The 13,574-nt window shown below is 36.3% G+C and overlaps 1 protein-coding gene across 1 annotated transcript in view; it reads right to left on the bottom strand.

Moving 5' to 3' along the window:
• Nucleotides 1–13,574, bottom strand: part of ITPR2 (inositol 1,4,5-trisphosphate receptor type 2) — a 463,296-nt gene that overhangs the window by 74,069 nt on the left and 375,653 nt on the right. Inside the window, exons 50-52 of the mRNA XM_004435465.3 lie at nt 10,121–10,285; nt 6,701–6,896; nt 2,713–2,805 (exon numbers count right to left, since the gene is read on the bottom strand). Coding sequence (XP_004435522.1) covers nt 2,713–2,805; nt 6,701–6,896; nt 10,121–10,285 — 454 coding nt within the window. The remainder of the gene's footprint in view (nt 1–2,712; nt 2,806–6,700; nt 6,897–10,120; nt 10,286–13,574) is intronic.

Below are 13,574 nucleotides of genomic sequence, written 5' to 3'. Positions count from 1 at the left end.
TTGGGTCAGCCATCCTTATAGACTCTGGCAGGAGGAACACTAGCCCTGTTATTGGTTCACTGGCAAAGCAATGTTTTGTTCTTAAAATCAAACCAATGTTAAGATATATCTGATTTAAAATAAAGGAAATAATTTTCAAGTAATAGTCAGAGATAGAAGAGCAAGCTAGGAATAGGGTTACTATACATGCATCCATGTTGTTAAAATATTTGTGCTAACAAGAAAGTAAATTTTTAACATGTTATTTTTCATACTCTGTTAAGGAAACAGCATGTTGAATTGAAAAGGAGATAACAAGTACGGGTGACAATCAATTGAAGTTCTAGGTGGCCAAAAGGTCCTAAGAACTATTTAATTTTACCCAGCTATTTAAACTATGTCCAAATTTTTGAAATAGCTTTCCATGATTTTTTAAAAATCAGGGATAATGGTAAAGGAAAGGAGCATCTGTAGACTTGAATTTGAGATTGTGACAGACTCTGAAAACTGCTGACAAATGAGGTTGATGCTGATCTCCAAGATAAGGTACTAAATTGGATCATTAAATGGATAGTGTGGGAAAGAGTCAGGATCAAGAGAAGCCAGTACAGGTCCAGACTAACCTCAGATTGGGGATGTGGCAGACATGTGTCTGTGCTTTGGTAGGGAGGCTTTGAGAAGGAGTCTTACAATATTTTTCAGAAACAAGATGGAGAAACATGGGCTGCATGATAGTTTATTTAAGACAGATTTCTGTATGGCTGAAGAACTGCACAAAACATGACTATGTCAATCTGAAAGCATGTTTCCGGTAGCACGCCAAGGGACTCTGTCCTTAACACTGTGTTGTGCAACATTTCTAGCACCTGTAATGAAAATCTTCTAGAGCAGAGCTTGGCAAATTTTTTTCTGTAAAGAGCCAGATGGCAAATATTTTAGTTTGTGGGTCCCACTGCATCTTTTTCTTTAAAGAAAACAAAATTTTAAAAAAATGTTATAACCATTCTTAGACTGAGAGGCTGTACAAAAACAGGTGGCAAGTCAGATTTCCCAATGGGTCATAGTTTGCCAACCCCTGTTCCAGAGCTTATCAAACTTGAGGATGACATGAAAGAGAATAAATATATTGCTTAACAGAATCGGGATCCATAAAGATACCATGAGCCTCTTGGCAGATGAGAACTGGAAGGGACCTGACACCTAGAGATCATCTGGTCAAAAAACTCCTAACCTATTCACAGGACAAACTGGGATGGCCTTGGATTGTGGCTTGGCAAAAACATATAGCAATAAATGAATCAGTTTTATACTTGAAGTTCCAAACTCAACTATATGAGTACAGGATAGGCATTTACAGCTTGACAGCTGAACTAGAGAAGAACGGCATTTTAGCCAAGAGTCAACCAAATATGGGTCAAGAGTATGGTGTGATTCCGAATTCCACTATCCAGAATAAGAGAGCACCACTCAGCTTCTTGCCCTGGAGTGTTACATCAAGGAGTCACTGCTATAATATGTGGGGAAGGCTGAAGAAATTGAAGGTGTTTAAACTGGAGGATGCATGTAACAGGATTTTAGAAACTAGAGAGCACAGCAAAGGCATACAAGTGAAGAGTGAGCTGGTTCATTGTTTGTAAGCCTTGACTGGGTACCCAGGAGGTAGGCGAGGAATGAAGGCCTCGTGGCAACTCCTCACAGTGCCTATGGCTGCTGTGACTCTGGGATGGAATGTATTCATGTGTTTAATTCTCCTTTTAAGTCATAAAGCAGGAAACATTTAGTCAGCAGAAGGGACAATCCATTTTTCCTCAAGCAACAGTCCAACATCTCAAGGAAAAAAGGTAATTTAGGAAAGAAAGCCCTACCATTATGACAAAACAATGTTCTCCCAGATGGGGAAATTCACCCTTACATTTGAGTCTAAAGTGCTTAACCATTTCTTTCCTGAGTCCAATTTTGCCCTTTGTAGACATAACACAGACTAAATCCACTCCTCTTTTATATATAAAACTCTTCAAATATTTAAAGACGTATACTCCCTAAATCTTTGCTGCTTCTGGAAACAGACCACTAATTCCTTTTACAGTTCATTAAATTTCACATATGCCATAGTTTTGAAACTACTGCCACATCCTAAGAGAACAATTCAGAGTTTAAAAAATTCTTTTTATATGCATGCTTAACATTTGCTCCTTTGGAGGCAGGGAAAGTATCATATTCTCTCTCTCTCTCAATTTCTCTCCCTCCTTCCCTCCCCGTTTCCCTTTCTCCCTCTCTAGGTAAGCCATCTGAACAACATCCAGGAAATTTGCATAACATATCCAAGACAGAGCCAGAAAGTGGCAAGTCCAGGATTATAACCAAGCCTCTTGAGTTCTAAGCCCATGCATTTCCAGATTCCTTATTAAAGGCTAACCATTTAAAAGGTGCTCGCTTAGTGTGGTATGGGTTTGCAATAGGGTAAAAGAATTTTTAGCAGCACATTCCACAGGGTAAATTTGATAAATTCTCATGAGTCGAAATGATGTAAGGAACAGGGCAGGGATTCAAAATGGCAGATATGGGAATCCTTCGTCTAGTTTGAAACTTTTTTGGTTCTTTTACCCTCCATTCATCTATTTCAACCCACCATGAGATTCCTAGAGCAACTCTTTAAGCAGTAATGACATTTACCAAATAAACATAACTTCCAAAGTATTGAGTTCATACTGTTCTGGAGTCCTCTTTACAGACCTGTATTTGGAGCCGGTATCGTGGGTGAGCAGTTGTCCTTTACACATGTCCCCATCATTGAAGGTAACGTCATAGTAGGAACTCCATTACTACCTGAGAGCACACGAAGTAGAACATGGTATAGAGACAAATATGCACACGACAAGAAATGAACAGACAGTTACAAAGGCACATAACGAGAAGGCACCAGTCCTCCAACTCAGCTGTGTTCCTAAAGTCTTTTAGTAAGTTCGTTTGGGACTCTGAACACAGTTTTGCCTACTGAAGCAATTTTATAAACAAAGAATAGGTTCATGGGCCATCCCACTAAAAGCCTTTCCTATCGTTTTAAAGTGGCTGAGATAAAGTATTAATAATACCGTAGATTTTAACCACCATGTGTAACACTACTCCCATGGCCAAATGCATTCAGGGTTCTGACTCAGAATGCCAGGAACACATCTCCCCCAGTGCAGCTGGCTCTCCCTGAGCTCTAAGCCACTGGGCCCTACGGCTGAGATAGAGACTGCAGGTGGTGGCAGTACCAACAGTCAAGTACGGGGCTCCAGAGAACAGGGCATAAAATGCCTCAGGGAAGCAGAATCTTCTGCCAGATCCCTGTTCAGGATCTTTCTTTTCTTCTTCAGTCCCCAAGGATCCATCTGCTTGCTGGCCCACCTATATCCCTGGCCCAGAATGGAACAGAAAATAGTAACCTTCCTATCTTCGTATCTGTATGAAACAAACAAAAAACTTTTGTCGTTAGTAACAAATACAAAGTAAAGACGTTCATTCCTCTCAAACCTATTTTTCACACAGAGCCCATTGAGGAAAGTCCGTAAGATGGAGGGTCAGGAGTAAGTTCATTTTTATATACAAAGGGCTGAAGAAATATTCAAGTGCATTTCAGAGCAACACCACACCCAGGTGACCCTGATGCTCTGATGTGATGATGGTAGAAGCGGCGAATGGGAGCTGGAGTTAAGTTGGGAGGACACGTGATGAGGAGATGGACCAGGCCGGGGGTTGCTGCCAACACAAGCACTGGAGCTGTGAGAGCTGGAGTCCACCAGGAAGGGAGGCCACACATTTTACCTCCATTTCTCCCTGCCCCCCGACTGGGGCAAGCGTGAGGGAAAGGGCAGGTACATCACTTGGGTGTGGAGTGGGTGCCAGGTGGTCAGAGAGGGAGAGAGGTGGGGCTTCCGAGCGTGCCCTCGTGGCCATTCCCTTACTTAATAAATATTTACTGACTCCTTGCTAGGCTCTGAGGGTCCAGAGTCGAGAGGCCTTGGAGAACCAACAATCAATTAGGGAACACAGACAGGTACAGACATAATTAGAACTGAACGAAAGAAGTGGAGTACAGATAAAGTGATGGCATGCATTAGGAGAGGGAGAGATGAATTCTAGAAAAAAAACCAGAAAGCTTTTTAAAGAAGGTTCCATCTAAAGGAGACACAGGATTTACACATAGAAAGATAAGGTATGGAGAAAAGGGGGCAATTCCAGGTGCAATTTGTATGACAAAGGGCACAGAGACCAGCAAAGGCACAGACAAGGGGGAGTGACCTGAGCTTCCAGGCTAATGATTTTGAACTAAGCATCCCATAGCCAGTGTAGACCCCAACAAAGTTTTTGAGCCAATGAGAGACAGAATCAGAGCTGTGGTTGGAATGAATGACCCGGGCAGGCAGAGGAGAAGCTAAAGGTGGGGAAGCCACATAGGAGGTTCCGCAGTATTCTGGACAGGAAATGAGGATGAGAAACAGGACAGCGGCAGTGAGAATGGGGAAGAAGGGACAGTGTGAGAGACACTGTAACCTCCACTTGTCAACACAACCTTCCCTCCAACACCTTGGGCTTTTCTATGACACTGATTCCTCTAAACACTACTCAAGTGGAGGCTCCTTCATCTGTCAAGTCGCAGATTGCACTGGTGCCAGAGGTAGGCTCCGCATTCTCCTAAATTCCCAGTGCACTGGCAAATTATCTGTTCTCACTCCATATGCGCCTCTGATGTTCTTGCTATTCAGTTGTAGAACTCTCAACCTCCCCTCTTTGCTTCCACCTCCTGGTTTTCTGATTACTTCACATTCACTGAAGAATTGCATACTTCTGCAAACCAAAGTTCACTTGCCACCTAGGTGTGTTATCTGCGATAATTTCACTCAACTTTGGGAGAAAATAGTTTGCGATCTTTCAAAGAATAAACTTTCTGCTATGTATCAATAGACATAATATATGGTGTTTGAAATTACATGAAACATATTATGAAAATATGAGTGCTTTCTCCAGGGCATGATATCACATGCATTCTCAGTCTATGAAACAAAAACTCTCAATCTAGGAAGAATCAAGGGTTTAACTTTGTTAGCTGTTCTCACATGCTAGGTTTTCATAGTATTTACAAATGCTTTCTCTTAACAGCTTTCTATATAAATATGCATAAATATTCTTAGTGTAGATCTTGACATATTAGTTCTGGTGTTACATATTTTGTAAAACAAAAAGAAAAAAAGTATTTTTTGTATTTTTAAGGAAAATATAATTGTAATATAATGACACTAACTTTCTTTTTAAATAACACAATTAAAAATATCTACTATCAGATTCATAAAACAATAACTATTGTACACACTTGATTCAGAAATTACGATGCTTCAGCCTCAGACTCACTCTGTACTGAATAACTGAATGTGATCACATCTAGCAAATAATTAAAACTAGAAGATCTTTGAGAACAAATAGTTTATGATTCACACACAGTTTAGTAAAAGTGGAGTTTTGGGAATATTTATATATATGAACTTTTCCTCTAAATATTTATACTATAAAGCTCTGTGAAAATAATATTTCAGGAAGAACAAGAAAGGCAGTAACAGAAAACATCTCACATTCAGTGAATAAAGACTAATACGTAGGTATGAAATTCAGTCTCAAGTTTAATAACTTTCATGCTATGTGTGTTTCTATTCTGTGCTTTGAGCACTTAGATTTCATAATCTAAATGCCATTTAATTATCCCATATTCTAAGAAAGATACTACCATACGTCATCAATTTAATAACTAAGAAATGTTTGTTAAAGGCAAAAAAGAATATTGCTTATAAGATACCATTAGTTAAATCATACTTTTAAATTTAATGGTCTGAGGAGAGAGAGAGAGTCATTTCGTGGTTTCCATTCTCTACAACCCACAGGCGGCTGTTTTACCCAGAGAAACAAACAGCAAAGTGCAGAACTATGATTTCCATCTGGCAAAGCAAGAGAGGAGGAAAAAGGGTAACAAGGAAATTTAACCAAAACAACAAGAGGTAGGAGAGGGGAAAAAAGAAACCATTAAAAAGCATAATAAATAAAAATTCAAAATAAGATAGAAAGAAGCAGCCCTCACACCACAAGAATCATAGTGAGTGTAAATGGATGATGTCTAACCAGTCAGACAACAAAAATAAATATCGCATAGAAATTCTGACAGCCACCTACTGATGGATTGAGCCTCTTAATGACAATATTTTGAGCACTTTTTCTATACCAAATTTCTTACTATCTGATGGTTGCCAAGTCAAAGCATTTGTCATTTTCAATTTAAGGATAATATGATGTCCTGTGAGCAAAAACATGTATGGAATAATGGTTGTGAATGATGCTAGATGTTGTTCCTGGGGCAGACAGGGAAAAAGAGAAGGAAAAGCATCCCAAAGCTATTATCCTTCGCTGAAGTTGTTGACTGGCTTCTGGAATACAGTAAGCATTGTTGAAACTTTCTTACTGAGATTGAGTTTAGATGATGTCTCTTGTATAAGGATTTTCCTATACATACTGACAGCTAATATATAGCTTAAGAGTATTTCATATTCATGAGCTCTTAGTGAAGAAGAACAAGGGTTCAAAGGCATGAAAGAAAACCCTTCCTCCACTAGTGTTTATCTGTGATCCTGTTAACAAGCTACGTGCAAGTCATATCTGCCATCAGAGAAAGCTCCTTTAGTGGTAATGGCAATACCTGTAACAGGAGTTCTGTTTTTCAGCCTATCCACTTCCATAGTGAAGTCATCCTTCAGAAAAAGGAACCCAATAATGGAAAACAAGTAGACAAGGATGAGGGCGAGGACTGCGGTGAGAATAATGGAGCGGCCATTCCGTGTGACACTTTTTATGACATTGAGCAGAGTCTCTTCCCTGTACACCAAATCAAAAAGCTATAAAAATAGAGAAAACAAAAACAAGAAAAAAATGTAACAGAGCAAAAGGTGAATATATAAAGGTAACTAAAAATACAAATGCAAGCCATTTTAGTCTATCTGTGAAAAAATAACCTAAGGGACACCTTAAAAATGAACCAAAATATCTATTTCTTCTCCAGTTGGAATGTATTAATAAACTGTTTTTCAATAAAGATAACTCTAACACAACATATAACGTGCATCTGTTGGTTTGGTAACCAATATAACTTCAATTTTGTAACACCTGGAAATAGCATAGCTTCAAACTTGAATTTAGAAAAAATATAATATAATACTTAACCGACTTAGCTATTTGTTCCTTATTTTTAGTCTTGCGGATACTCTGCAGTTGCTTCTGGAATATGTAAAATGGCTAAAGTCAGAATGCTGAGTTAGGTTCACCTAAATGATGAATAACTGATAGATTCACTAAATGTATTATTTAATGAAGGGATTAGAAGCGGAATTAGGAGAACAGTTTTATGAGCCTGTTGCAATCTAAAAGGTATGAAATTTAAAAATATTTGAGAAATGCAAACATTTTTCCTTACTAAAGTAGTTTAATGAGGGCGAAACCTATTACCTGAGCATATACTTTTGGAAACAGAAGTATAAACAAAAATATAATACACAATTTTGCTAATTCACTTCCTCTAATTGGTTATTATCCATTTTGAGTTTAGCAGTAGAAAACGTACGCATTAGTCAAGAACCTAAGTACGTGCTTGCTATCTGTAGTCAATACTAAGAACAATTTTATTTATTGCTATATTATAAAGTTAAAATTATATGTTAGCAAGTACATGTTTTATTATCAAAAGCTGGTTAAAAGCAATAAATTACCATTCACTTAAAATGCCACAAATATCTGTTTGGAAATGAATAGTGTTTTTTAAATTGGAATAATTGGGGTTTGTCTTCTGCTATCTGCGGGCAGTGATTAGAATTTCTGAATTATCAATTATCAGTGTCATGCATCCCTTTAGAAACACCAAGGTCATACTCTTTTTTTCTGAGTACTGAGGGTTATACATTTACTTTCCAATTTAATTGTAGTCTTGCAAATAATTGCTGTAAAGATATTAACTTGTTTGCTCACCTTAGGAAACTGATATTTTATGACAGTCAAATAAAAAAAAGTTTAACTATTTGGCTATCTGTTTATCTCCTGGAGTGAGGAGCAACCTTTAGAAATAAAGTCAATATTCTTCAGGATAGACAAATTAACTAGTGCAAATTCAACTTACAAATTATCGACACTCTGGTTTATTCAACTTATTTAAGCATTTAGTTGACATAAAGGAGATTTTCCTTTACTTTAACTCAACAGTGACTTAAAGAAAAGGTCTGGCAATGGGTTCTAGGTCACTTCAGGATAGTTTCTCAAAGTTTATAGCATTCAGAAGCCCATGAGATGCTTGCTAAAAATGCATATTCCTGGGCCCCATTCCATAATCATGGAATCATAATCTTGAGAATGTAAGGTATTGACACTGGACGGACTGATGATTCTTTCTGTTTATTTTTGAAAGGAAAATCAAGAGTGTGGTTTTTATGATTTTGGATAAAGGATTGACATTTGTGGACACAACCAGGAATGTATATTCATACATTTTTTTTAAATATAAAAAATATTTTAAAAATATGTGTAAATACTATTTTGGTATTATGTCAGTTATAATTTCCTTCTACTACTCTAAATATCAAAATGGACTATATCCTTTTCATAACCAACCCAACGAAAACATTAGCATCAGTATTGTAAGATTTGAAAGTTAAAAGACAAGAGAAAAATAAAACTAGAAAATAAGGTTAAGTAACATAAACTAAAAATAACATTACTATTAATAATTCAAATGCACCTTTGTTTTGTCAAATACCTTTCCTTGGAAAACATAAAGATTTTCATACATCATTTCACATGTTTTTTCAAATTATCTCTTTAATAGATCTTGGTATTACTAGTCTCCCATACTAACTCTATCCATTTTATAGACAAGAAGGTTGAAGCACAAAAACACTAGAATGTTACATATTACAGTCAGGTAAAAGTGCTGGGTATAAGAGGACTTCATATGTTACAGGGAGATTTTTTTAAATGGATTTTTTCTGGTGAATAAGAGCAGAGAGGAAATTCATTTGGATCCCTAGACCAGAAAAGAAACTACTTTTGATTGCTGAATAATCTAAGTTAACTTCCTAGAAGATAATTTTGTATCAAAACATAAGGGACAAATCCACCCTTCACCGTGGGTCTTTCAAGTGTTTGGAGGAAATGGAAAATTAGCCTCCTTGCAGTCTTCTTACAGGGTGTGCTACATGGGTGTGCGAGATAACAGGGAAGCAGGAGGCGATGGATTTGTCCCTCATGACCCAAGCAAACTGGGTGAGCATAATGTTTTTAGATTTTCAACTTGTTTTGAGGAATTATTTTACTGGGTAGTGCTCTCTCCTACGTGTAAACTACGGGCTGGAGATATAAATAAATTGCTCCTATGGCATCATGATGCTAACCACGTAGTGCTTTAAGTTTCAAAACATTATCATACATTTGTATTGACTCCTTTCCTGTTTTACAGCCATAAAACAAATATGTAGGAAGGAAACCTGACAAAGAGGAGAAAAAAAAAAAACTCTAGAAGAAATGTGAAAACCCATTTAATGAATTAGATACATGTACATAAGCTTAACAATAATAATGACATAATAAATCTGAAACTATAAGACTTTAAACAACTCATTGTCTTTTTGCTAGGTTCAGTTTTTCCCCTCATTTTATTTATATGCCATTCTTAAGATACACATAATATTTGGGATTGTAAACAAAATACAATGATTCCAGTACCAAGAAAATATATCCCTATCTTTTCTCCCACACTCTGTTGGAGAATCTCTCAACGTAAAGGAAAGTATGATTTGGCTGAAACCAAAAGCAGCCTGCTATATGAAGCCTGGGTCAAGAGGTGGGTCATTGGTTCCTTCTCAGAGAGGAAATAAAGAATTCCACTACCCATGCGGTTTCTCAGAGAAAAAGACTAAAAATAATAATAATTCATGCTTTTCCGAGGAAATTCTAAAAATAACATAATTTGTCCTGAATTTCAAGCTCTGCTTAAAAAAAAAAAATCAAAGGAAGAAGCATAAGAAGAAGCATTGTGTATTTTTTTCAGCAGTGATTGTCCACATAGAGATGTACTCACCAGGAAGCTATAGAAGAATTCATGGACAAAGAGACCCAGCATGCAAACCAGGACATAGGCTACGTGGTAGAGAAAGGCCATATCCAGGATGACCGCTCGGTACCCTCGGGTGAACGTGCCACGATTTCCGACAAAACTCACCAGGAACACTATTTTATTACAAAGCTAACGGGAGGAAAAGATTAGATTTTACTGTCTTATTCATCCTGAAATTCACATAAATAGAAGATCATTAACAAACCCTATTATTCACAAGGTCTGTGGTTTTCTTTTATGATTTCTCATTTTGTAATTTTTCAGCACTGCTTACAAATCTGCATGTAAACATAATACATGCAAAAGTTATATCCTTTTCAGTTCCAGGAAAAGAAAGGAGAATGATTAAGAGTGCCAGCTATGCAATCAAGACAGACCTGAATTTAAATCTTGGCTGTCTCACTACTTCTCCGTGACCTAGGTCATACGACTGTAGCCTGGATTGTTTCTTCTGAAAATTTGTAATAAAGAAATTCCCACCTCATGGAACTCTTCAGAGGATTAAATAATTCATAATGCATATGAAGCACTTAGTACAATGACTCTTTAAATACTACTCATTATATTTCCTATGTTAAAAGTAATATATGTAATATTTTTCTCCTACTGGAAATATAGCAGAAAAACATCTTTTCAGAAAATATCCAGAGATCTGTCCTTAATTATTTTTATCCTGGACTTTCTCTACTGAGTATTATTTTAAACAAGTAAGCCATTAAAAATTATTTTTGCATTTAATTTACTTTAAATACATAAAAAAATATATACTTATATACCTAGGTTAAAATAAATATAATACATGCACATATTTTCTAAGCTTTGTGTGTGGTAATTATTTAATAAACATCTTGAAGTGTTTATGTGCTTGGTACTATGTAGAGTACTTATATTAAAACTATATTTAAAATTGCCTTTTGTGGCATAATTTCAGCATACAGAAATTTATACTGAGAAGCTTTGGCAATAACAGGAATCTATGCAATGATTTATAAAGAACACAGTTAACATAAACTTAGTGTCATCTATTTGGTTCTAGAATCACTGCATTATTTATAAACTGAAGAGCCAATTTTGCATCTTAGCCATCAAGGACAGAATTACAAATCAAACTTTCAGTTTGTTCTTCCAAATTGTTCCCTGAGTTCTTTAAGTTATTTAAGGGTACCATATTGTGTCTTTATATGTCCAAACCTAACTTTGGGCAGATTGCTCTTTGCAACATTGATGATTTTTTCCATGTATATGAAAGAAATTATCTTATGGAATGATTTTTTATAACCTAAGAAGGAGCATAATACTTTGAGGCAGAAGTAAAGTTTGAAAGGCTGGAAAAATCTTTCCCTTCAACTTTCCGAAGTCCAAATCAACACAGATAAAATGAGAAGTGGGTTATCATGGCATGTTGTGAATATAGCCAAACCAAATCAACAATATAGCAACAAAAAAGTTCAAACCTTTCCTAAGTTTTCCCCCTGCTAATTAACTATCCTTTCAACAAGTGATGTTATCAATTCTTTCATCATCTTGTTAACAATTTGAATAATGTCAAACAAATCCTACTTCACTGTATAGTGTTTAATCATCACATCTTTACATTATTATTAAATACAGCCACAGTATAATGATGTCTTTATATTTATTAGCCAAGAGCAAGTTTAATATTATAACAAGTCATTATTTTAAAAATTCAGGAAATATATACAAGGTGCTGATATAAGTGTAGTAACTGACAATAAACATTCATGAAAATGGTGAAAAACAGGATATACAGGTGAAGTCATATTCAGTGTTTCACTCTTTAAATTGTTTTGAGTGATTATTGTTTAAATTCGAATTATTTGCCTTGATTCACACACTACAGTTCATTAATATGAAACAGAAATAAGAATATAAAAAACAAAATTAAAAAAATGGAATTATGATTTTTCAGAAGGATGAATGATACATTTAAGACAAATTATTACTATTTTGTTTCTTGATCTCTACTTCTCTAAACTGAATCACGAAAAAATTATGCAGGAAAACTATTTATAAGCCCTATACACTGAGGAAAAGTAATAAATTGAATTCAAATTCTCAAAAGAGCAATACATTTCAGTTCTTAAATAACACAAAAGCAAGGACACATTTCTGCCTAAAAAGGCCTCTGCCATTTTGGCATGAAAAATCAATCAAGATTTGCCTTATTTGTTTTTAGGTTTTTTTTTTTTTTTTTTTTGAATGTTGACCTAGAGCTCAATGTTGATGGATATGTTCCTGTTCCCCTGACTAAGACTACGTGAAGTGGAGTTGACACTGGCCATGGTATCTACCTATTTCTGTAGAGATCAGAAACAAGGAGATTGTCGTCCTTTTGTTTAGAAGTGTTCACACCCATGAGAAATAAGGGCGAGAATAAACGTGGCTAGGAAAGAAGTTGAACTCTGGTTTTTCCCACACCATGACCTTAAAATTTACAAATTGTTTTTACATAGCATTTTCTATGAAAGCCAGGAATATTTATGCAGAGAACGAAGTTACAAAAACACTCTCTCTTGCAATGTCATGACCTACTTGGCGTTGTTTAACCAGTCCTTCATCTGTCAATACCATTATGTAGGCAGTCATTGTTTCTATGGCAAGGGTCCATGTGGGCAATAATAAATGGAGGGTGTGGGAACTGGACAAGATGGTTAAAAGACTATGCTCTTTTGCACTGGTGTTGAAAGGACCCTCAAGTCAGCATAAAAATACCAACATAAATGACCATAACTATCCCATACTTTTTTTCTTTCTCCACCTATTTTTCAAAGATGTTCTCCATCTTTTTTGTTGTTGAGAGTAGGGTGAATTGTGTGATTGCAGTGGAAAAAGGCAGGGTATGGGAGAAGGAAACACATCAATGAAACTTTCTGTGTAGTCTTTTAAAACGGATACACTATCCAAATGATTTACCAATAGGTCTTCTAAAAACAAACGCAAAATTAATGTACGTTAATTTTGTAATGTAATGTAATGTTCATTTGTTAATTAATGCAGACTAAAGCAAGTTCGTTTATTTTAAATTAGGCAAATTAATTATACAGTATAGTAATATTTTCATATATACTTTATAGTTCATTGATATGCTTTGCACCACTTTTATTTATTTATCTTTTTGTGAGGAAGATCAGCCCTGAGCTAACATCCATGCTAATCCTCCTCTTTTTGCTGAGGAAGACCGGCTTTGAGCTAACATCTATTGCCAATCCTCTTCTTTTTTTTTTCCCCAAAGCCCCAGTAGATAGTTGTATGTCATAGTTGCACATCCTTCTAGTTGCTGTATGTGGGACGCGGCCTCAGCATGGCCGGAGAAGCGGTGCGTTGGTGCGCGCCCGGGATCCGAACCCGAGCTGCCCGTAGCAGAGCGCACGCACTTAACCGGTAAGCCACGGGTCCG

This window comes from Ceratotherium simum, chromosome 17, assembly GCF_057802395.1.
Source record: "Ceratotherium simum simum isolate JZ-2026a chromosome 17, ASM5780239v1, whole genome shotgun sequence".
NCBI lineage: Eukaryota > Metazoa > Chordata > Mammalia > Perissodactyla > Rhinocerotidae > Ceratotherium > Ceratotherium simum.
This window is presented reverse-complemented; position numbering and strand designations above follow the sequence as displayed.